Raw genomic sequence first — 26,713 nt, forward strand, 5'->3', positions numbered from 1 at the left:
ATCCATATTTTATTAGAATAGTTGTGAAAACCATGTTGCAGAAGTAACTTGTATTTGAACTTGTACGATTTATTGTCATCAACCATAGGTTCTTGAAGACAAATCAAGGGGATATGGAAATGAAGTTTAAGTCTTTGAAGCCTTTCTAAGAATTCTTTTGACCCTATTCCTCTAATGTTCCATCAAAGTGTGTTAATCATTAATTAGGGGAGTTTTTTTATTCAATCACTACTGAAAAAAAAGGACATTTTCGACCTAGAAATTTCGATCACATTTTTGATCGAAAAAAAATTGACTACACGGGATCGATTTTTTAAAATGAAAATATAATTTCAACCATATGTGGTCGAAATTAAATTTTATACAAATAATAAATATGAAACATTTAATTAAAAAAAGAAGAAGCTAATTTGAACCGCACACGGTCGAAAATTGGACCACATTTAGACCAAATATGGTCTTTAATTTTCATTTCACCCTTTCTCTTTCTCTCTCTTTCCTCTCTCCCTCTCCTCTCTCTACCCACACGACCTCTCTCCCTCTCCTCTCTACCCACACCACCAGCCCAGACGCTCAACCCCACCGCCTTTCCGACCACCGCCAGTTCACTGTCGGCGGCGCAGCCCCGTTTTTCAGGTGCATTTTTTTTTCCAATGTCACGAACACAAGGCATTTCAATCTCATGTTATTAGTTGCATTACCTTCTATATTTAGTAGATTTGATAACTTTATTTAGTGTTCAATATTTGTTTTAGGGTTTATATTATGTTTTTTTTTTTTTTTTGGATTTTGAATTGAAATTGAATGAAATATTGATATTGAATGTTGTGTTGAAATATTGATATTGAATGAAATCTAAGCAGTTGTTTGAATTGGGCATGAGAAAAATCAGAATTTATTTCCTCCAAAATGCAAGGATTCCGAACACTACTTCCATAGTTCAGATTATACTCGAAATTCTTTCTTATGTTTTGGTCTAATTTTTGGACTGTTTTGGTGTATTTTTGGGGCTGTTTTGGTGCATTTTTTAGGGCAGTTTTAGTTCATTTTTTTGGGACTGTTTTGGTTCAATTTTGGGACTGTTTTGGTTCACATTGTTTGGGACAGTTTTGGTTCATTTTTTTGGACTGTTTTGATTAAGATTTTTGGGACTGTTTTGGTTCAATTTTGGTTCAATTTTGGGACTGTTTTGGTTCATTTTTTTGGGATTGTTTTGGTTCATTTTTTGGACTGTTTTGGTTCAGATTTTGTTTAAGTTTTTTCGGGACTAGTTTTTTATTCATGTTTATGCTTAGTTTTCATGGAGTCTTAGTTTGAGTAATAGTAAATTCACATTTGAGTAACACAGTGATGGATGTGAAGGACAAGACGAAAGATAATGTTAAGGCTAGAATGGACTTGATTGAGTGTAGACGAAAAGAGTTATGGTTGCAACCGAAACAGAATAGGTTCTTCAAGCCTAAGGCTAGCTATTCTTTCACAATGGAGCAGAAGCGAAAGATTTGTGAGTGGCTCCAGAACTTGAGGATGCCCAATGGCCATGCATCAAATTTTGGATCACGTGTTGATATGGAGCAAGGCAGGATACATGGGATGAAAAGTCATGACTGTCACGTTTTCATGAAAACTTTACTCCCTATCGCATTTAGTGAAAATGGAAAGGCCGCTAGAGCCTCAGTGAAGGGTGGATCGCTGCACACTAGTGGCACCACAAGTCAAGTGCTTTGGGGAGTTTCGAGCCACTCAGCCAAGTAGCATGCCGATGGCCGACGAGTTAATACAACAACAGTGGATTGAGAAGGTTGCTCCCCCAACAAGACATGGGACAGTTTATGGGATGCCTAATCGAGCCTTTTGTCGATACCCTTCGGCCCTTGAAGCCGTAGGTGTTACTGATGATAGGACAATTGATCCTAAGGAGTATGAAGCTATGAAGCATCAAGTTAACCTGCTAACAAGAACACTTAATTCCTCGGAGGCCAGGATGTTGGGTATGCAAGCCCAGATTAATAGCTTACTTAATTCGCGGCTGTTTTCGATTCCCCCGTGTCCTGGGATGCTAGCAGGTCACAGCCCCCTAGCCAACCCCGACCTTCTCAAGGTAGACGACGTAGGTCACAAGCTGACATAAATCATGCTCTGAGTCTAGTGGGGAGGATACGGATCATGTCTCTAACACCGAACGTTGACCTTTTTTATTAGTGTGCTTTTGGATTCTCATGCTGCTATGTTTAAATGGATGTGTATATTATGTTTAAGGGTTTGAATGTAGTTTTAATTTGAACTAGAAGTACTTTTAATTTTAAGATGTTTAAGTGTTTGAATGTAGTTTATGATGTTTAAGTGTGTGAATGTAGTTTATGATGTTTAAGTGTTTGAATTTGATTGTTTATAAGTGTTTGAATGGACAATGTTTAAGTGTTCAAGTGTTTGAACATTGTTTATGGTTGTTGTGTTGCATTATTGATGAATTGGATGGCCGTTTTGGTTGATGAATTTGATTATTTGGAAATTGGCAGGTGGGTTGCCAAAAGCAGGCGAATGCTGGAAAAAATATTCCAGATTTTCGACCACATAAGGTGAAATTGTACCCAGAAAAATACAATTTCAACCACGTGTGGTCGAAATTTAGCAATATTGTTGCCAGATTTCGACCACATGTAGTAAAAAATCTGGACCCAATTTACAATTTCGACCACACGTGGTCGAAATTGTGAAAATAAATTTCTTTTTATATTTAAATATAAATAATGTTTTCGACCACACATAGTCGAAAAAGTTAAATATAATTTAATATAAAAATACTTTTTTCGACCACATGTGGTCGAAAATAATTTTTCCCTTAATTTCGGTAGAATGTGATATCGACCAACTTGTTAGCTACCTACGCGTGTGGTCGAAAAATTAGTCGAAATAAAGGCTTTTTCGACCTCGTGTGGTGGAAATTTCTGATCGAAAATCCTTGTTTTTTTAGTAGTGAATTGTCCTATCCGCTGACCTGATCATAGGAGTGTTAAAAGGGCCACCAATATTCTACAAGCTTCTTCGTGACAGGTTGTTGTGGAGTATGATAGGATGTTGGTCCTGATTTGAGTTTTCATCAAATTCTGTATACATATCCTTGTGGTAACCGTTTCTCAAGAGTTCAGCAATATCTGATCTGGATGGTTCTCTGTGAAACTGAGTAGTTTCCATATGGATATACACTATCAAACCAATTTCTGTGCTTCAGGATTTTCTTTGATGGATGTATTTGGGTCAGGTGGATCCGGTTCCTTATCTGTTGAAAATGCATCTCCATGCTTATCCTTCATTGCTATACTAGGGTCCAGGATTTCAGCTCTTTTATCCACCATATCTGTAGAGCTGACAGTTGATTTTCCTCTGATATTGATAATATGCCAAGGTTGAAAGAATCCCATGTTATCACTTGTCTTGACTACACTTTTGCCTTGGAGTTTTTCACCTTCCAGAATTACATTTTCTGGATGGTTATTTTCTTCCTATACTTCTTTTTCTCCTTTGAGAGGTTATCTGTGGCTTCTTGATTCATAGTAACCATATTAACTATGTCACCTTTCGGTTTGATTTCTAAATTTTCCAGAGAGGGAATTTTGGTTAATATATGGTCCTCTTGACAGTTAAGTTGGCTAGTTGTTTCTTGCTCTTCTCTACCGCTTTGATCACTTGATTTTTGGCTTGGGCTTTTCCCCATCTAGTACTTCTTCTAGGTTGAACAGTTTGTGGTTCTATTTGCTGCTCCGTTTGCTGGTCTTCAGGTTGTCGTTGTTCTTGATGAGTCTTATCTATGTAGTGGACCCCTTCCATTCCGTTCTTCAAATTGTTCCTGTTGGTTGTTATCAACAAATGTTTGTTCCTCAGTTAGTACATTGAAACTTTCTCTGTAACAGTACCTTGTGTTTCATTGTTGATTACTACTCCTCTTCCTTTCCTTCTCTCTACATTTTGCAGGTTCCTATCCCATCGCGTTGGGTTGTTTCTCCCATCTTCATATTTTGAGTGACTGCCTTGGACAATTCTTCTTGTTATCACCTATTTGATGGACTTCTCTTATGTCTGCTTGGCTAGAGTTTCTAGTCTGTCCAGCATTTGTGGTCTTTGATTAGTACTCCTTCCGTGCTTTTATCCAGCTCATTTTCACTAAAAGGCATTGTTTTCAAGAATTTACCAATATGGTCCATCGGCAAGTGTCTGCATTTGGCTCTCTTCTTTAATGAAAATCACAATGGGTCTGATATTGAGATAATATCTTATGGTTAGTTCAATTAGAAAGTCACTCAATTTTATTTTTTAACCAAGAAAATCGCTCAACTATGGTTTGTTCACTCAAAAAGCCACTCAACTTTGTTTTCTAACGAGAAAATCACTCAGCTATTGGTGTTTCACCTACAAAGTCACCCAACCTAGTTAAGTAATTTTTTAATTAAATTTTATTGACATGGAATTTTTATTTAAAGCTAAAATTTTAAGAAATAAAAAAGTACCAATTTTAACCATTTTATTGACCCGACCCACTAAAAATATGCTAACCAAGATCTTTTATTTTACCCCCATTCCCTCCTAATTTCTCTCGTGATTTTACCCTATTTAATACTATTTATTTGCTATAATCTATATATAATATAAAGCTAGGCATAAATAAGATGATGTGACATCTCTCTATGACTTCCATCCCTATTTATCATTTTTCTCCTTTTGTTTTTTGGCATTTTTCTACATAATTTAAAAGGCCTCATCCTTATACATTAAATATTCCTTTGCCCACGTACAGCACTACACCTATACAATGAATCTCAATTAAACCCTTGAATTCAGCCCACCCAGAATCTTATTTGATGATACATTGCCCAAAAACCATTTTCCCGTGTATTTAAACACCAATAATTACCCAATTTGTTCATCTACTAATTGATATCCTATTTTGTGCCCTATATATATACAGCTTCTCATTCTTTCTTTTTGGGTATGCTATCCATCATGTAATGTGTCCTATTGTGCATTTTTTACTTAGTCAAAGTATTTAGTAACAAAAATATTGTGTATGATCTTACTTTCTAAGATTTTCATTCAGTAAATTAGTTTTTAGTATTCTATATTTGATTCTAAGCAAGAACGTAACATGTAGGCTTGTAATTTATGTTTTTACAATTCTTATTTGTAGTACATCAATTTGTGCGATGTATTGTATTATTTATTGTAGGGATAAGTAGAGTATCAAATGGTGGACAAATGAAATTAAGGAAGACTAGAAGATGACTATGGGGAGATTTGAGAAGAAGGACAAAGGGATTAACATCACTAGCCACTTGACATGAATGTCCGTTTTGGTAATGCTTTTTCTTTGTTTCATTTAAATAGTTTAGATTTAGTATTTTTTAATTTGACTTTGCAAAATAAAAATAAAAATGATTTGATGATATCTTTTTCCCCACATGCAATGTATCTAATTTTCTTGTAATCGGGGGTATTTAAATGGCTTAATTTTATTTATATTAATTGTTTATTTACTCTTTTTTTTTTCTTTGGATGGAGCTCCTCTTTGTTTATTTGTTTTGATAGACGATTACTGGAGATGTGATAAACTGTCAAAAAATAGGAACGTTGAAAAAATTATCTACAAAAATTAGTTGATTAGTTATTTCGTCGCTATTATTTTGCATGCTACAAGGTTTTGATTTTAGTTTTAACAGATTATGTCACTAAAATTTAATTCTATTTCTCGATATACAATTAAAAATTAAATTTTGTATGGTTATTTATAGTTATATAAAAGGTGAAATCTACAAAATTTTATTTTTAATTTCACCTTTTAATTTTAGTAATCCTTACAACATTCTTATACAAAAAGTTAAATAAGTTTTATTGGGTACGTACATTTGATAGTATATGTCATAAAAGTATATGAATAGCATAAATACATGAATTAGCTAATGAACTAACACCAAGGGATGTTGGTAAACAAAAAGATAGTATCTAAATTTAATATTAGAAACTAACAATCTTTTCATTATTTCACTAATAATATGCTAACAAATTCAGTTCTGCGTGTCGGTTTTCTGTTTGTTCTTCTTTTTCTCCTTTTTAGCCATTCTTTTTTGTTTTTCCATCCTTTTGTTTCTGTTTAATGCAATTCAACTTAAATCTATATCTATATATAAATATAAAGTTGGGCATAGACAAGGTGATGTGGCACCTCTCTATAGCCAGCATTTGCATTTATCTTTTTTTTTTTTTTTTTTTTTGGCATTTTTCTAATATTTTGTTGCATTTTTTGAGTTATTTCTGCTATTAACCTATAGGTTAATAAAAGCCTTTTATGAGGCATTCAAGTCCACGTATGAAGCAGCCCAAACAAACCTTTTGTCTGGAGTAGACCACGATCAAAATTTATTAATTACTGTATTAAATCCCATAAATGGGTACTTATATATATATATATAGCTTTGATTAGATATCATGATTATTTCTCTTTCAAAAATCCTTACAAACAATATGATAAGCAACACAAATTTAATCACTACTTCTCTAACCAAACTGATTTTGTCTTCTCTTTTACGCCAGGTGAGTTCTTTTAGACTCTTTGTTTTTTTTTTTTTTAATTTTTAGAACATTATATTGTTATATTTTATACATGATTGTGATATTTTCCCCTATTTTGTCTGTTTGGTGATTTTATGATAATATTGTTTTTGGCGGATTATATGATTTCTATTTGTGTTATTCTCTTCTTCTTTCTTTTTTGATCTCTGAAGCCTATGAACTATCTTGAACCGAAAGGAAGTTATTCCAGGTACTAAAGTTTTGATACCAATTATTTTTATAGATAGTGCAACAATGCTTTTGTTGCTTAGCTTTTAACGGCTAAGATTGGAAAATATATCAACAATAGTAAGTGAAGATGTTATTTTACAATTAGCTTTAATAAATAATTTTACATCTTTTCAATGAAAAGAAATTAGTAAATATGATGAATCTCTCTATTGTCAAAAGGATTCTCAATGAAACTGAAGCTTGAAAATTCTGTTCTATTTTGAATTCTCTCTCCTTTTCGACGATGTCGTGTGTTTCATAGGAAAATGTTTTAAAGGAAATGAACATTTTTTTTAGTTTTTATGAAATTTTAGTATAGTTTCGATGATTTTCAGGAAGGAAAAGAGCACCTTTAGAGTAGAGTTGTTGACTATAAAGAATGTCATGTTTCGGGTGAAGGAAGAAAAAGAAAAGGCAGGTATTGAATCGGCGAGGAAGCAAGAAAAAAAAGAACCAAGAAAAAGGGGGAAAAGGTAAATGGAAGGAAAGAGATGAGGCAATCGAAGAGATTTTGTTTGCGTGCTTTTCTTCCATTTCCTTATTATTTTAGTTGTAGACGTTGTTGTTGATGCATTTTCCTTTTTAAAGATTATTAAAAAGAAGAAAGCATTAAAATGTAACTCTTGAAAGATATAGAAGAGAAGTTAGATCAATAGTTATTTAATATATTAGATGAACAAAGTAAAACTACATTTTAAGCATATCGACATAAAGAGATTAAAACCCATAAAATAAAATTAACAAAGTAAAACTACGTTTAAACGATGTTCCACCTATATAAATTATATATTATTATATAAAACTCAAGTAATTCTGGGAGAATAAAAATCGTAGTTGTTAAAAAATTAAAGAAAAAGAATAAAACTAAGTGACAATAATCTAATCCATTTGAATTTGAAGACTAAAAAAGATTTAAATATTATGATATGAAAAAATATATTTCATAAATTCTATAAGAATTTTATAATCGCCGAAGCGCGACCAATTCACTAGTCAATTCATGAAGCCTATGAGTTATAATTGGACTAGTTTAAGCTGATTGATAACCTGGGGCGTTAATCCAAAGTAGTTAAAACTAAAAAAATGTAGAGAGGAGAAATCTTCAATGAAAGACATACAAAAAAGAAATAAGGATAAAACGACAATACAGGAACAAGTACAACAAGCAATGGCTTAAGTGTTAGGGATGACACCGAAGGATTTGCAGATCAGACTCACCGCTACAAACCCTAAAACACCAATGGGAGAGGGAGCTGTGCCAAATAGGGGTAAGGAAAAGATGGACACACCGGAAAATTGGCCTGCACTACCAACAAGCACAGTAAGCAGCAGTGGAAAGGGAAACACAGGCGGGACTATGAATATCAGTAGTGCACATCAAGTAGCACCTGAGATGAGCACACAAATGGCAAGCCCAATCAGTACGAACACAGCGGGGGCGATGGGTGCCCAGACAAAACTACAGATGGAGACAGGGAAGGCAGGAGACAAACCATGGACAAACCTCTTCGAAACTAATAAGTTAGCAGGGAGAGGTATGTCACTTACTTTCATTGCTCCGAAAATCACTGAAAGGGAAAAGATAGTAGAATTAGTACAAGAGGATATAGTGTGTGAGACATTGAAATGGAAGGCAGCAGCTGTAGTGTACGTGGTAGGTAGCTCCCCAGCAACTGGGGCAATGGAGAGATTCATTATGGCTCAGGGAGAATTTGAGAGCAAGCCAAAAGTATACTACCATAATAAGGGTTACTTGTGGTCAGGTTTGCTAAGGAAGATGAGAAGGATATGGTAATGTGTGTTGGGCCTCATATGCTAAATAACAGACCAATGATCATGAAACCATGGAATGAAGATTTTAACTTTCATCATGAGATTCTCACAGTAATCCCTCTATGGGTTAAATTGCCAAATTTACCTTTAAACTGCTGGGGATACACTGCTCTAAGTAAAATTGGTAGTACCCTGGGAAGGCCTCTATATGCAGATGCTTGTACTACTTTGAACAATCGAATCACTTTTGTGAGAATACTAGTGGAGATGGACATAACAGGACCCTTACCTGATAAAATTAAAGTCCAGGACCCTAAAGGGAGGGTGTATGAGCAGAGGGTATGGTATGACTGGAGACCAAGCTATTGCTCAACATGCCTGCAAGTTAGGCATGACTGTGCAATGAAACAAACCCATAAAAAACTAGCTGAACCAAAAAATGACCCCCCACTAGACCCAAAAGAAAAACCAAAGACCAGATACTACAAACAAAGACAAGAATGGAAGCCAAATGGAGACAATTATGACATACCAAAAGAACCATATAGGAAGGAAGGGGACAAGGGAGATGCAGGTCCTTCCTCAAGCATACCTCAGCCAGTACCAGAGAATAGCTGACAAAGGGTAGAGGGGAAAACAACTCAGAGGAGGAGGCAGAGCCAAAATAATATAGACAAAACAAGTGAACAAGCAATAGGGGAACAGGGGACACAGAATAAAAAAACAGTGCAGATAAGTGCAAAAACTACTCAAGGTGCAGGTAACAATTCACCAAACAATTAGGTAGTTTTGGACCAAGATGGTAGAACCAAAGAAGGACAACAATATAGGCAAGAAGGGGCCCAAAAATATCCAAATATATGATGATAGTGACCTGGAATGTAAGGGGGTTTAATAATGTGGTTAAACACAAGGAGATGAAAGAGTTCATTAGGAGAAATAAAGTTAGTCTTATAGCTATTGTAGAACATAGAGTGAAAGATAGGAATGCTGCAAGGATACTAAATAAAGCTGCTCCGGGGTGGTCTTGGTGTACTAATGCTAATCAGACAACAAGAGGGAGAGTATGGGTAGAATGGGACCCTAATGCTGTACAGTTTGACATGCTAGAAAGTCACCCCCAACTCATCCATGGAAACATAAAAAGTCATAGAAGTGATAGAGACTTCAAGCTTACAACTGTATATGGACTGCACACAGTACCAGATAGAGGTGCACTATGGGAGAGACTGAAGGAAATAAAAGGAATCATGAGGGAAGAATGGCTGATCATGGGGGATTTTAACACAATACTTGAGCAGGAAGATAGAATGAATGGAAGTGAAGTACAAGAATATAAAACAAGGGATTTCAGGAATTTCATGGAAGAGTGTAATATGATAGAACTGCTAACTGTGGGAAGAACATGCACATGGACTAACAACCATGTGTATAGTAGAATAAACAGGGCAATAGTCAATCCACAATGGATCCTGAATATGCCTCCTATGCAAGTGCAAATTTTAGATAATGCTTTGTCAGACCATTCTCTTTTGGCCATCACAGTTGAAGCACAAATGGAGAGTGGACATAAGATATTCAGGTATTATAATTGCTTAGCAGAGTATCCATATTTTCAGAGGAGGGTACAAGAGAGTTGGTCAACACATACAGGGGTGATGAGAGCTGTATGGAAAAACCTCAAACAAGTCAAACAATCCATGAAGGAGCTAAACAAAGACGAATTTATGGGAGCTACAACGAAGGTATAGGCCCTTAGACAGGAACTGCAAGAAATACAGAGCCACATGAGGACTCATGCGACCCCTAGAAATATGTTTGAGGCAGAAAAGCATATTAGAGAGAAACTGGAGAAATGAAGCAACATAGAAGAGAGCATTTACAAATAGAAATCAAGGATACACTGGCTAAAACTAGGAGATTCAAATACCAGGTATTTCTTTGCAAGCATGAAAGGAAGGAAAGCCCATAATCAGATTACAAGTCTCAATTCCATCAATGAGGGTATCATAAGATCCAATGAAGGCATAAAAACAGAAGTGATGGAGTACTATAAACAACTACTAGGCACTGCAAACAGCACAACACCAGCTATTGACCCAGGAGTCATAAGAAATGGGCCCAGACTAAATAGGCAGCAACAACTTTAGCTTATTCAACCCTTCACTAAAGAAGATGTTTACCAGGCACTCAAAAGTATAGATGATCAAAAGGCTCCAGGAAATGATGGGTTTAACTCCCATTTTTTCAAGAAGACATGGTCACATATTAGGGAACAAGTTAGTAATGCAATACTTCACTTTTTTGAGGATAGTAATATGTATGCCCCTATTAATACAACCCTGGTAACTTTGATCCCTAAAGTAAAGCACCCTGCCACGATAAAAGAGTTTAGACCTATATCATGCTGTACCATACTATATAAGATTATATCCAAAATGCTCACTTTTAGGCTCAACCTGTAATGGAGACCTTGATAGACATTGGGCAAATAGCATTTGTACCTGGTAAGATGCTGAATGATAATGTGATCATGAGTCATGAATTGGTAAAAGGATACAATAGGAAGGGTACATCTCCCAGGTGTATGATAAAAATAGACATGCAGAAAGCATACGACTCCATAGAGTGGGTTTTTTTGGAGCAAGTGCTACAAGGGCTAAACTTTCCTGCTAAATTTGTCACCTGGATAATGACTTGTGCAAGGACAGTTTCATATTCTATACTAGTCAATGGATCCCCCACTATACCTTTTACTGAAAAAAGAGGAGTAAGACAAGGAGACCCACTCTCTCCTTATGTGTTTGTTTTAGTAATGGAATTCCTTACTAGAATACTAAAGCAACTGAAAAGCAACCCGAAATTTCAGTACCATCCTAGATGTAAGAAGCTGAATATTGTTCAGCTCAGCTTTGCAGATGATCTTTTACTATTCTGCAAAGGAGAAGTAAGATCAGCTGAATTATTATACCATGCCTTTCAACAATTCTCTAATGCCTCTGGGTTAATAGCAGATCAAAGCAAAAGCTGTGTGTATTTTGGTGGAGTACAGGAAAGAGTTCAAACTGAAATCTTGCATGTGCTTGGATTCGCAGTGGGCCAGCTGCCTTTTAGGTATCTTGGAGTACCTTTAAGCCCCAAGAGAATATCTATAGCACAATGCCAGCCACTTCTGGAGAAAATACCAGGCAGAGTGACTTCTTGGACCACCAAGTTCCTATCATATGTAGGAAGACTTCAATTAATCAAGAGTGTATTGATAGCAATAAAATCATTTTGGTCCCAAATGTTTCCAATCCCAAAGAAGATCATTCAACAAATTGAAACACTGTTCAAAATATTCCTCTGGACATTAGGGGTAGAAGCAAAAAAGAAGGCACTAGTATCATGGGAAACTCTGTGTTGGCCCAAAATAGCAGGAGAAATGAATCTCAGTGATATATATGTGTGGAATAGAGTGGCAATCCTGAAGCAGCTCTGGAATCTAAGCAAGAAAAAAGATACCTTGTGGATGCAATGGGTTCATGCTTATTATTTGAGAGGGCAAAATCCATGGAATGCTACTGCCAAACAAGCATCATGGATTATACAAAAAATCCCGCAGGCTTCTAAATGCATCACAAATACACAGGTGAGTGTAGAGGGGATTCTCACAGCCGACAGTTTCTCCATTAGAGACATTTATAAGCAGATCAGAGGTGATTACCCCAAGGTAGAATGGAGCAGAGTTGTGTGCAATAATCAAAGTTGTCCAAAATGGGTTTTCATCACATACTTAGCTCTCAAAAAGAGACTGTACACCAGAGACTGGCTGGACTATTGGGGGATCCACACTTGTCTACTATGCCCTTTATGTGAGGTGGAAGTTGAGAGACACCAGCATCTATTCTTCCAGTGTAACTATTCAACTCAGGTATGGCAAAAGTTGTTAGCATGGCAAGGTTGTCCAAGAATAGCAAGAGGATGGGATGAGGTGTTACACCCCGTACCTCGGAGAAGCACTAGTTAAATTTGAATGTAAGTATGCCGGGTTATGACTAGGTAAAACAACTTTGGAGTATGAGGAACGAGACATTATTAAGTATATTTTTTAAATAAAGGATGATTATGATCTCGTAAGTCGTAATCGGGAAAGACTATTTTGAAACACAAGAATATGACCATTATCATGTATAATAAATGATAAATATCATGTATGAAGAGTTTCAGAAGGTTTCGAGGTCAAGCAAATTGAAGAAAATAAGTTCGACGAAAATTTGAGAAATGTTGGGCAGATTTTTAGTCAACTTTGGAGGGGTATATCTCCATGTATATTTGGAGTTTTAAGGTGTTACAAAAGCCTAAAATGAATTTTGTCGAGTCTAGTTTCTAATGCAACAGACCGCTCATCGGTAGGACATCGGAGCAGAGAATTATAGACGTTACAAACTGAGCTGTCAACGCAGAAACAGGGCGCTACAGTACTACTACAGTACTGTTACATTACCGCCGGCCCAACCCACTATAAAAGGTCTAAAAACCCCCATTTTCATCATCCAAAATGTCCAAAAATTTCCAGAAACTTCAGCAGCAAAAGGGTTCTCAAATCTCACATAAAAGTGAGGATTTTGAGCAAAATTTCAAGCTACGGAATATCAATCGAAGTCCGGGCAACGCGTAGACGCGATTATAATTTCATTTGGTGTTGGAGTTAGCTTGGGGACAAGAAAACGATGAAGATTTTGCTACCTTCATAAAAATAAGGTATGAATCATTGAATCTTTCTCTATATCAACCTTGATTAAGGAATATTTGCAATAAATAAAAGTTGTAGTTGTTGTGTTGTGTTGTTGGCTTATGGACTGAGGTTTGAAGAGAATTTTGGATGAAAATATATATAATTGTCTTGTAGAATGCTGAGGGTATTATTGTTGTTATTATTGGTATTAATTTCGGCTTCTTTACGGAAATAAAGTTATTAAATAGTCGTATCACAAGTTGGTTAGTTGAGAAATTTAGAAAAACATCGTGTGGGATGTTTTAGGAGATATATTGTCATGGATAATGGTATTGATGATGTTGGTATTGTTGTTGTTGATATTCTGATTTCGGGCTAGGCATATAAACAGGAGAGATGCTGCCCGAAATTCGACAGAATTTAAAAGGATTTTAATTAAAGTTTTGAGACGAGCATGATGACGAGCCTAACAATGGTATGAATGGTTATATATGTAGATTACGAGGCGACGAATAATCTTAAGTAAATTGCAAGACAGGAAGTAAGTTGGAAGCCGAGAAATTATCTTCCAGGTATGTTAAGGCTCGTCCCTTTCTTTCATAGGCATGATTCCGAGGTTATGGCTTCATAAATGTTTCCATATCTTCCTTATTTTCAAAAGTTAGATGTTTATGACTCCAAGGCATAATTCCTTTCCTAATAAACGTTTTCCAAAATGTTCGTATGTTCTAAATAAGAGATTTATGGCTCCGTGAGCTCTTGTGATAACAACGATGAACCTGTTTTCATAAAGATAATGATGATGTCAAAGATGACAATATTTTTCATACGATGATTATGATGATGATGATTCTGTGTTTAAAGGTTCCAAGTTTATGATTTCAATGACGATATAAGAATGTTGAACTATTTCTTGATGTCTCAATTTTATTCATGGATGACGACTATTCTTTTTAAGATTCCAAAAGTATATGAATTGATGCCCTATGAGATTTATGATCTTATTCTATGTTTTCTCTTAATGCTATTCTTCATTGATAGTCTCACCTTACAATAATTGTTCCTTCAAGGTGAGACAAAGCGACGATGATTATTCCATAATATAATCGGAGGTTACCGACCTTACGTCACTCCGATGTACTTATGGCTTTTACTTGGCTCTCATGCATGCTTTATATATATGTATGTATTTTCTCACACCGCGTCGTGCTATAGTCGGCCGGGCATGACACGTAGATGTGCACACCACTGCAGTGGGCATGTTATGATATTGCCCCGGTCGCGGGAGGCCTGGACGCAGGCTAATGATGATAACACCGAGCCTTAATGGCCGGGCATGATACTATATATATGACACCGAGCCTTAATGACCGGGCATGATACTATATATATGACACCGAGCCTTAAGGCTAAGCATGCATGACATCCGCCTTACGAGGCATTCAGATGTACAGGTTATCTCTCTTATTCCTTGTTACTTTTCATATCTATGTTATGTTGTTACTCATGCCTTACATACTCAGTACATTATTCGTACTGACGCCCCTTTTTGTGGGCGCTGCGTTTCATGCCGCGCAGGTGTATACAAATGAGTAGAGGATATTGCTAGAAGATGTTCCAGCTGGATTGGCGAGCTCCATTTCTTTCCGGAGTGTTGCCGAGTCAGAGTATCTATGTTACGGTATATTGATTTATGTTAGAGACTTTGCAGACAGAGTCATGTATACAGTATGCCAGTCTTGTAAGCGGCTATTTAAGCCGATGTATCATTATGCATTACTTTACAGATTCATATGATTACAAATTTTATTTGATTCGAGAAAGACGAAAAGAATGTGTTCGAAAAGCTTCCATTATGCGTTCCATTTCATGACTTAAGAGTCTTGTGAGATTATGAGTATAACGAGAACCAGCGGGTTCGCTCGACCCTAAGTAAGGGTCCGGTGCCCATCATGCCCTATCAGGATTGGGGTGTGACATGAGGAAATCGAGTGGGTGGTAACAGTGGCGGATTCAGGATTTTCACTCAGGGTATTCGAAAAAATAATTGAACCTAAATATACACTGTAATATATGTTCAGGGTGTTCAAAAGTTAATATATGTACATAAACACATAAAATTTACCCTAAATATACACTGTAATTTTTTGTCCAGGGTGTTCGGGTGAACACCCTGGGCTCTTGGTACATCCGCCCCTGGGTGGTAAAGTATGCAAAGGGCAGAAGTAGCAAAGCAGTCCTATATAGAATGACTATGGCAGGAGCTCTATATCATATTTGGTTGGAAAGGAACATGCGGATTTTCCAGCAAAAACAGAGGAGCACAGAATTGTTGATAAGGAAGATTATACAAGATATACACTGTCGTGGAGCTATGTACCCAAGACTAAATACACTGATGCAGTCCCTGAATTTCTATCCTTAATGTAGCTAGTTTGTTTTGAGTTTGAGTAGTATCTAGAATACAATTATGCACTTGGCCTGAAGGTGGGGAATGTCAACTTCATAGGCTAAACCAGAAAATGTGCATCTTTGCAATTGGTAATGGAAAATTTTAATTACCAAAAAAAAAAAGGCACTAACATACCGATCCTCTCATTGAGAGACGACATTTATTTTCTAAAATAGCCAACTACCCTGCACGAACAACAGTTTTATTCTGAACACATGCATGGTTTGTAACGATGCATTCTTACAAATTTTATTCATACAACCTTAATGATCAAAAGAAGAAATATGATCACTTCCATTAATATATAACAATAGGAAATCATTAATGTTCCCTTGATTGTTCTCAACCAAGTATAGTGACAGTGACACACATCTTGAGACCTTTGAGGCAATCAGTGGAGAGAGAAGAAATGTAGAATTTTTGACCAAAATAAGCTATTATTTAAACCAATTCACCAAAATCTTAAGAATTTCTTGTAACCATCAATCTTGATCTAGTTTATGAAAGGTTCAGAAATAGCCACAAAGGCTACTTTGTCGATTTTGTTGAGTAGTTTCAATCTATGAATTGATGTCTTTGACCTTACCCCTCTTATATTCCAGATGTAACGACCCGTTTAGTCGTTACTGTAAATTCTAAAATATTCGCAACTTTGACATCCTGGACCTTTTCAGTTTGCTAAGTATTTTTGGTGGACATCTAGCCTAGCGGGACTTGTTGTATGGGTAGAAATTAAAATATCAAAATCCAAATCGGGGACCCAATTAGGCCGCCCTAGCACTGGGATGACCACCATAGCGGTCACGCCCCAGCGACCACAACTCCGCTAAAGCGTTGGTGGGGTAGTTGTATTAGACCGCTGAAGCAACATTGGGGACGCCGAATCGGCATCGATGAAGCGATTGGTCGACCGCTATAGCGGTGTTGCATAGTATTTTTTCCTATTTGAGAGTTCATTTCGGGATTTGACCCCATTTTCTCAAAACCCTAACGCTTAGCCGCCCCTTAAGCCTTTTTGGGAGTTCAAATTCAGATCTTCTTGGGAACGACAATCTTTCTAATCTCTTCTTTCACATAGCTAATTGTTCCTAAGGTCTTCACCTAGAAGCAAATGAAAATGGGTATCACCAATTCCTAGACTTAGAAGGTCAAATGGTTAGCATGTTCTTAATATGGATTATATTGGCTTAATCTCTCATGTTCATCACTCTAGAATGGTTACTAACTTAAATTCTCATCTTCTTCCTAAATTGTAAATGGATATCTTCCATGAATCTTGAAAATGGCTTTCTAAAGAATAGAGTTAATAGTGGTGACTTTACCTAGCTAGTAGCTTAAGTGGTTGAGTTTAATCATGAATGGAGGTTAATGAATCACCTAGATTTATTATGATGGGAAAAAAGTTCTTTAGTAATGGAAGCTTAAAGAATCTAGTAATATTCTATTACCAATTTTCGTTATCAATCTGAATCTCTTATAAATGCTCTAATGGTGGTTCCTATTTTTAGGGTCTCATGATTGTCTCAAGTTCTTTCGTGCGGATTACAACATGATGAACAAATTGAAGATCTACGGATGTTCGTGGCACCCGCTAGGCCTCGAGGTAGGTTACGGCTTCCTTTTCGGTAGACTTTGATTAGATTTACTTATTCGTGTATTAGATGGAACGGATAACGCATGTATAGGATTTTAGAGTTAGGATGGATTCTTAGGATGGTGTTGTTGTGCGATTTGTGTGTTAGGGCTTGTGGCCTGTAGACTTCTCAGGTTTATTGTGTTGGTTTTTCCTTGAGTATTGGTGGACTTTATGTGACTTAGGTGATTACCTGTGCAAACTTAGTTTACCATGTCCCTTTGATGAGGAGTTTCCACATGATGCACATAAATTGGTCTATACTATTAATAGTGAATCTTAATTAATATTGAAACGGATAACATGTAACAAAGATCGTGAATTGATTCTAGACTGGGTATTAGTGATGTCTTGTCAATATAAGGTGAAATTATCATGTATTAATGTTGATAGGTAGTAAAAGAAGCGAGGAAATATTGTTATGTGACTTGTCTGTGTTGATTATCAGAGACTATCGATATATTTTGTTCATGATATTGTGGTAACTTACTTGTTGATGCTTGATACGAGGATAATATTCTATATGGCTTATGTATCCTTTCCATGATATTGTTGGCGTACCCATACGTGGTACTTATGATATTGATCTGATTATTGGTGTTGACTCATACATTGCACGCATTCTTATCCTTCATGATATACTGTTGATACATTGATGATACTTGAGGGAACACTGTGATGAGCCGGGCTCAGTTGGATGAGAGTGAAGTGGGGTCCGATATCCGATGGTTGTCCCGGAATCGTGGTTGTGTGGTAGCGATTGCCGAGGTTTGTGCCGGAGCCGTGAGGTACATAGACTCCGCGGGTCCCCCATGAGTTGTGCTGATGAAAATCCTCCGTGGGCAAATATTCAGAGTCTCATTCATCCGTTAGGAAAAGATCCAGAATGAGTGGTACATGGACTTTGCAAGTCCCCATGGATTGTGCTATTGAGACGTTGATACTTCCATCCAGAGTACATGTGTATACAGCATTGCATATACATTTCATACAATATTGCCTTGCATTGTATTTGATTTATGTTGTGATATCCTTGTGATGTACTTGTGTTATATGGACTCGAATTGAGTATATTGAGACTTGACATAAGTGGGCTTAGTGCTATAAACATAGGCTGTGTGATCTTAGATTACCTTTGTTGACTTTTGTTCATCTAGTTGTATGTGTTGGTACCCTAAATTAGATAAGTACCGAATATCGAAATGATGAGTAAACTTCGATACTAAGATCGAATAGCGTAATGATACTTGTGACTTGTGATACTTGCGAGAAATTGCCTAGTGTATAGTAGGTGAGATAAAAGAATGTATAAGGTAAGTTGGGGAATCATATTGATACGCTCAAATTACACCTATTAATGGTATAACGCGGACGTTGTCAAATATAGTAACCCAACAAGGCTGGGGTCGAATCCCACAGGGAATATGGTGTGAAAAGGTTACTACAGTCGTAGGATGCTAAGTTCTAGGTCCAATGTCTTAATCCGATGATTTTGGTAAAAGTTGGTTTTTCTATAACTAATTGCTATCTACTTGCTTTGGTGGAAATTTATGGTAAAAGAAACTAAGGTTGTGTCCCCGTTAGATAGAGTGTATGATCATGGGTATTGCTCTTGGTATACTTCTAATGGATCATTATATGAATGCACTTAATCTCTATATGAATCTCTACTATTTCCCAATAAATAAAGATTATGTCTTTCTATGATTTTTTCAAATATCAGAAAGTAACTATGAAGAACGATTAATCATGCCAAGTAAATTATTCTTATTCCTAAGTGAATTTATTAAACAAAGTTTAAATCTTTGAGTCCTCGTTATTTATTCTTACCAACCCTAATTATTTTTCCAAATAAATCAAGGTTTATGGCTTTAATCAATGTTTGCAACCATTAATTATGAATGAAGAATGAAGAATAAATAAACCCTAATAATCCATTATGTATATATCAATCACAAACCCAATCACAAAACACCCATCATTGGGTTCACAACCCTAGTAAGGGAATTTAGCTACTCATGACAAAGAACAAGAAATAAGAAATTGAAGAATTCATAATTGCTTACTTTGGAAGAAAAGAGGAATTGATAATACTTGAATTGATGTTTGAACCTTAAAAAACTAGAGAGTATTTAATGTTCTAAGTCAAGAGACAAAAATATAATAACTGATAACTATTAAAACCCTACAATGACTATTTATAGGTTCTGAAAACGTGAAAGTTGCAGATTTGTACTTTGGTCCCGTCGATACGAAGTACGGTCCGTAAAGTGAAATACGGACCGTAAAGTGGTTTACGACCAAGTCGTCCTTCCAGTTGTGAGTAACTTCAATCTTTTGAAATACGGACTGTAAAGTGGTTTACGGCCCGTAAACTGCCCAGTCGTCTTTCAACTTCCAAAACTCCGACTTTCTGCCAAATGCTCGAATGGTTAAATACGCTTTGAAATACGGACCGTAAAGTGGAATACGGTCCGTAAAAGTTGTTCGTAAATCACCAATTCCTCAGCCTGCCTTTCTGGTTCTTCTTATTCTTTAATACGCCCATGGAATACGACCCGTGTTTAAGAATACGGACCGTAAACTGAGTTTACGACCACTTTTGCACTTTCAACTGTTTTCATTCGGAATCTGTTCTGTTTCCTGAAAAACACTAAAAATCACGTAAAATCACATAGACTTGCTTAAAACAAGTAAAACTTATAGCCAAAAAGCATCGATTTTGGCGTAAATTCACGCCACATCACAGATCACTAAGGAAGAGTTAATTAATTTAAGAGTCTTGATGTTATGACGAGCGGTAGGTAATGTACGTTGTTGATCTAGTTTACTTATCATGCTTATTTGTGAACTCTTTTACTGATATGTGCTTCTAATCATTGTCAGCCTATGATGCTTACTTAGTGCATGTTAATTGTACTGATACTACTCTTGCTACATCCCTTTTGGGGTGTAGAGTGTTTTAAGTGATGGATTGTCGCAATGTTCGAAAGATGCACTATGCCTATCTCGAAAGCCTCCATCCCTTTTTCCTTGTTAGTTCATTCGTAATGGAAGATTAAAGGTGGGTTTAATAGATTTTTCTATCTAGGCTTTTAATGATTCAATTGATTGGGTTTATGCTAGATTATGATGTATGTAGGGTTGTTAATAATATATCTTCCATTATTAGTGTTGAATTCTTGAATCTAAGAGTTAGGGTTTATACCCAAAATTGAGGGTTTTGCTTGAATTTCGAAATTGGGTGAATCCTTGAGATAATTTAGCATTAGTTGATGAGTTTTGATCATCTAGTGTTGAATTGAATATTATACTCCCGAATTTTCTGTTTTGATCGTGTGGGTCCCGTTTCCCTAAATTCTAGGGTTGGGTTTTGACCTAATTTGAATGATAGTAATATAGGTGTCGATCTTCATGATTACTAATCTAGATTTCAAATATGCCTAGACTTTTTTGATCTTGAGGCTCAGCGGAAGGGCAAGGATAAGGAGTAATTATTAGTGTATTGCTATTCGGCGATCCAGGTAGGTTATGGCTTACCTTTGGTGAGATTTCGTGTAGCGAAGCATATATTTAGATGATATTGTTGGAGACAACATGTAAACCTTTGGGTATGAATTTGGGTTGGATATTGTCTTAGGTTGGACCCTGTTGTGTGATTGGGGCTAGCCACCCCGTTGTGTCGTGACTTGATTATTCTATTGTTGTTGGCTTGATGCCAAGTGATAATAGTAGATATTGGGGACTGTTGTTACATCTTGATTGTGATATTGTAGTACTTTACTTGTTGATGTTGATACGAGGATAGTGTTCTATATGGCTTGTGTAGTATTCTATGATATTGTTGGTGTGCCCGTGTTTGATACTTGTGATATTGATCAATTATTGATGTTGACACATACATTGCACACATTCTTATCCTTCATGATATACTGTTGATACATTGTTGATACTTAATGAAATACTGTGATGAGCTGGGCTCGGTTTGGATGAGAGTGATGTAAGAGTCTGATATCCGATGTTTGTCCCTGAATCGTGGATTGAGTGTGTGCATGGACTCCATGAGTCCCCCGGGGTAGTGCTGATGAAAATCCTCCATGGGAGATCCGGAGTCTCATCTGTCTGTTGGGCAGGGATCCGGAACGAGTAGCACTTAGACTTACCGAGTCACCTTAGGTTGTGCTATCGAGACGTCGATACTTCCGTCCAGGGTACATGTGTACACAACATTGCATTGCATTTGCAGTCATACCTTATTGCATGCATTGCATTCTGGCTTGTGTTTGACTTATACTTGTCGATTTATCTGCTTATCTTACTTTGTTGTCTGGATTATGCTAGCTAAAATCAGTCGGTATATGATACCTACTAGTACTGTGGTTTTGTACTGATCTGCAATTTCTGCATTCTTTTATGAATGCAGAATTCCAGGTTGGATCTACTTCTATTTTTTGTGGCTGATAGTGGCTCCGAGATTTGCTTAGAATCTACCCGGTGAGCACGAGACGTCTGCTACCTTGAAGATTCTTCTTTATTTATGTCTTATTTTCTATTCCGAGACATACTCAGACTTGATGTATTATTGATATTCCAGACTTGTAGATTCTAGTTAGATGCTCTTGTATAGATTAGACCAGACCCTCGGTGTATTTCCTTAATTCCGCACTTGTTCTATATTATTATCGTAAGACTTACGTGATTTATTTTCTTCCGCTTAATTGATTTATTATTTATGCCTTTATTATCATTGGGTTGAGGGTTCGCTTGCCGAGGTGGGAAAGGTAAGTGCCCGCACGAGCGCGTCTAGTAGAGTCTTGTGGATCTGTACGATAAGTTCTGTACTTATCTGGTAGAGGCTACCGGATATTTAGGAAATCTCACTTTCTATCATACTTTTGTGCTACTTTATTCTAATTGGTATCTGGAAAAATCAAATTGGTATCTGACTTTTATCTTTTCTCTCATAGATAGTGAGGACTCGAGCTATTATAGCTCGAGGTAGGTGCCAGAGCCTGTAGCTGCGGCTAGCACCAGAGGGCGAGCGACAGCCTGAGGACGCGACATAGCTAGAGGGCACGGGGCTGCCCCAGCCAGGGGCAGGGCTCATGCGATAGGATAGTGGCGCGAGAGATCTCCGTCAGCAGGATCGAGACCAGACCGCAGAGGATGTGGCCCCAGCACGGACACAGCCCGGGATTACTTTTGATCAGGCTATGCAGGATACTATAGCTAGAGTCTTACGTAATCTAGATGCCTAGCAGACTGCCACTGGTGATACTGCTCCTGGTGGAGGTTCACAGACCAAAGTTGGGGCACAGACCCCTGAGCAGAGACTTACTCGGGTAGCATACCCCGCTGCAGCTATGGCTCCCTGTATTGATGTTGTACCAGCCTCGGGTGATGATCTTAGGCCCATGGAGGGCACTGTTATAACCGTGTCTGATCAGGATCTTGTTGGGAAGTTCAGGAAGTTAGAGCTGCGAGGTTTTCAGGTACTTCTTCTGAGGACGCTTATGAATTCATCCTGGATATGCTTGAGTTGCTACATAGGATGGGATCGTGGAGACCCATGGAGTTGACTACGTATCTTACCAATTTCGCTGCGATGCGAAGACTTGGTGGAGGTATTTTATGGCTTGTAGACCTGAGGGTTCTCCTCCCCTAACTTGGACTCAGTTCTACCGGGCCTTCTTTGAGAAGTATGTGCCCCGGTCTTTGAGAGAAGCGTGTAAGGAGGAGTTTCTACATATTCAACAGAGGGGTATGTCTGTGGAGGCCTATGTGACCCGCTATCTGTATCTGGCCCGTTATTCCACTCCTTTGATCCCTACCGAGCCTATTAGGATTATGCGTTTTGTTGGTGGGCTAGTCGGTGCACTTCAAATTCCTTGCCTTCAGATGAAGACTATGGGAGCTTCCTTCTAGTCCATCCTCGAGCATACTTCTTTGGTTGGGGGCGCTAAGACTTGTTCATTTAGAGGTGGTGGTGACAAGAAACCGCATCAGATTGGGAGTTCTGGTGGTTCTAGTTCGAGGGGCGCCGGTCAGTCTTCTAGGCCGTATCAGCCATATTCTTGCCGCCTTGTGCATTCAGTTTTGCAGGCTTCCCCCAGTGAGCCACCCAAACAGAGAGCTCCCGAGAGTTTGTTTTCTCGACCGGTAGACAGGGTTGTTTCATCCGGGTCCTTAGCTTCAGGTTATCAGCCTTCATCCTCCCTGATCTGTTTTCGTGTGGAGAGGTTGGGCATATTTCTAGGAGATGTTCCTGGCCCAGACGGGATTATCAGCCACAGAAGACTCCGACATCATCTGGTGGTCGAGTGGTGCTTCTCAGAGGGGAGGTGCTCAGTCAGGCCACAACGGTTCTCAGGGTTCTAGAGGTGGATCCTAGGCATTAGGGGTAGGTCTCAGAGTGCGAGAGAGGGATCTCGTACTGGAAATGTTGGGGCCTATTGTTACTCATTTTCGGATAGAACTGAGGTAGAGGCCTCAGATGCTATTATCTCAGGTACTATTTTTGTCTGTCATAGAGCAACATCTGTGTTATTTGATCCTGGATACATTTATTCGTATGTGTTTGCATATCATGCCGTTGATTGGGATTTGCTTTGTGATAGCATAGCTATACCTGTTCATGTGTCTACTCTGGTTGGAGATTTTTTAATTATTGATCGAGTTTACTGGTCCTGTTTGGTTACTTTTTATAGGGTATGATATTTGGGTAGATTTGATGATTCTTGATATGGTGGACTTTGATATTATCTTGGGTATATCCTGGATTTCTCCTTATCACGCGATCTTGGACTGTCACGTCATGACAGTCACCTTAGCTATGCCAGGCATTCCTAGGCTTGAGTGGAGCGCTACTCCTAGTCCCTCTCCGAAGAAGATCATTTCCTTCCTTCAGGCAAAGACGTTAGTCAATAAGGTGTGTTTAGCTTATTTGGCTCATGTGCGAGACACAACTGTTGCATCTCCACCCCTTGAGTCTATTCCTATCATGAGCGAGTTTACAGAGGTATTCCAGTCTGATCTGCTGAGTATGCCACCCGATCCCGACATTGATTTCTGTATTGACTTGGATCCGGGCACTAACCCTATTTTTATTCCACCATATGGGATGGCACCTGTCTAGTTGAGAGAGCTTAATGAGTAATTGTACGATTTGTTGAGCAAGGGGTTCATTAGACCGAGTGTCTCCCCTTAGGGTGCTTCTGTATTATCTGTGAAGAAGAAAGATAGAACCATGAGAATGTGCATTGATTATCGTCAACTGAACAAGGTTACTATTCGGAACAAGTGCCCTATACCTCGTATTGATGATCTATTTGACTAGCTTCAGGGTGTTTTAGTATTTTGGAAGATTGACTTGCGTTCAAGCTACCACCAGTTGAGAATTAGGGCTGAGGATATTCTAAAAACAGCCTTCTGAACGAGATATGACCACTATGAGTTTTTAGTGATGTCTTTTGGGCTTACTAATGCCCCGACTGCATTTATGACTTTGATGAATGGCATCTTTAGGCCATTCCTTGACTCATTCGTGATTGTGTTTATTGATGATATCTTGGTGTATTCCAAGAGTAGAGGGGAATATGAGAGCCATCTTCATACTATTCTTGGATTGTTAAAGAAGCATAGCTTGTTTGCTAAGTTTTCGAAGTGTGAATTTTGGTTGGAGTCTGTGGAATTCTTGGGCCATGTTATGTCTAAGGATGGGATTAAGATTGACCCACAGAAGATTGAGGTTATGAGGGGTTGGGCGAGGCCCACTACTGTTACTGAGGTTCGTAGTTTAGTGTGTTTGGCCAGCTACTGCCATCGCTTTGTGAAGGGTTTTGCTGCTATTGCTTCATCTTTAACCAGATTGACTTAGAAGGTTATTCCTTTCCAGTGATCAGATGACTGTAAGGAGAGCTTTCAAAAGCTCATGCTTCTTTTGACCTCAGCCTCGATCTTAGTATTACCCGTGAAGGTAAGGTTTTTGCGGTCTATTGTGATGCCTCTCCTATGGGTTTGGGTGCTGTGTATATGCAGGAGGGTAGAGTGATAGCTTATGCTTCCCGTCAATTGAAGATTCATGAGAAGAATTACCCTACTCATGATTTGGAGTCGTTGACCGTGGTCTTCGATTTGAAGATTTGGAGGCATTATTTGTACGGTGTCCATTGTAAGGTTTTCACCGATCACCGGTATTTAGCATGTATTTACCAAGAGACATTTAATTCTAGGCAGCGCCGATGGATAGAGCTCCTAAAGTACTATAACATCTCTATTCTTTAACATCCCGAAAAAGCCAATGTTGTGGTTGATGCCTTGAGTCGTAAATGAGTGAGTATGGGGAGTTTAACTCGTTTGATTGTTTTCGAGCATTCGTTGGCCATGGAGGTTTAGACACTGGCGAACAGGTTTATTCTCCTTGATATTTCAGCCCCAGGCAGGGTTGTGGCTTGTGTAGAGGCGAGGTCATCTTTATTGGACCAGATCAGGACTCATCAGTTTGAGGATGCTCAGTTGAGCAAGATTCCAGCTAGAGTTTTAAGGGGTGAGGCCAAGGAGGCTATGATTGATCCTGAGTGCATTTTGAGGATTAAGGGACGTGTGTGCATTCGTCGTGCTAGAGATTTGATTCAGTTGATCTTATCTGAGGCTCATAGCTCTCACTATTCCATTTATCTGGGGGTGACTAAGATGTACCGTGATTAGAGACATCACTATTGGTGGCGTCGGATGAAGAGGGACATAGTTGATTTTGTGGCTAAGTGTGAGAATTGTCAGCAGGTAAAATATGAGCACCAGCGACCGAGAGGTGTACTTCATAGGATGCCCATTCACGAGTGGAAGAGGATTTCCATGGACTTTGTTGTGGGTCTTCCGAAGACCCTGGGCAAGTTTGACTCTATATGGGTGATAGTTGATCGGTTGACTAAGTCCGCTCACTTTGTTCTGATTCAGTTTTCTTATACCGCGGACAAGTTAGCCAAGTTATACATTCGGGATATTATGAGGTTGCATGGGGTTTCTATTTCTATCGTATCGGATCGGGGGTACTATCTTCACTTTCCGATTCTGAAGGGCTTTTCATTAGGAGTTAGGTACCCGATTGGATCTCAGTACAACTTTTCATCCCCAGACCGATGTCCAGTTGAGCGGACCATTTAGGTGCTCGAGGACATGTTGAGAATGTGTGTTATTGATTTTTGGTGGTCATCGGGATCAACACTTACCATTGTCAGAGTTTGCGTACAATAACAGTTATCATTCGAGTATTGGCATGACGCCTTTTGAGGCTTTATATGGTAGGAGG

General features: G+C 38.0%; 1 protein-coding gene across 1 annotated transcript; it reads left to right on the plus strand.

Moving 5' to 3' along the window:
- The first annotated feature begins 465 nt into the window (after positions 1–465).
- LOC132601823 (uncharacterized) lies at positions 466–24,541 on the plus strand. Its single transcript, XM_060314884.1, has 8 exons — positions 466–636; positions 5,222–5,348; positions 7,167–12,577; positions 15,305–15,319; positions 22,668–22,898; positions 23,332–23,645; positions 23,937–24,054; positions 24,314–24,541. Exons 3-8 carry the CDS (start codon positions 11,069–11,071, stop codon positions 24,539–24,541), a joined length of 2,415 nt encoding a protein of 804 aa, XP_060170867.1. The 5' UTR covers positions 466–636; positions 5,222–5,348; positions 7,167–11,068.
- The last annotated feature ends 2,172 nt before the right edge of the window (positions 24,542–26,713 follow it).

The sequence above is a fragment of the Lycium barbarum genome, chromosome 7 (genome assembly GCF_019175385.1).
Source record: "Lycium barbarum isolate Lr01 chromosome 7, ASM1917538v2, whole genome shotgun sequence".
Classification (NCBI taxonomy): domain Eukaryota; kingdom Viridiplantae; phylum Streptophyta; class Magnoliopsida; order Solanales; family Solanaceae; genus Lycium; species Lycium barbarum.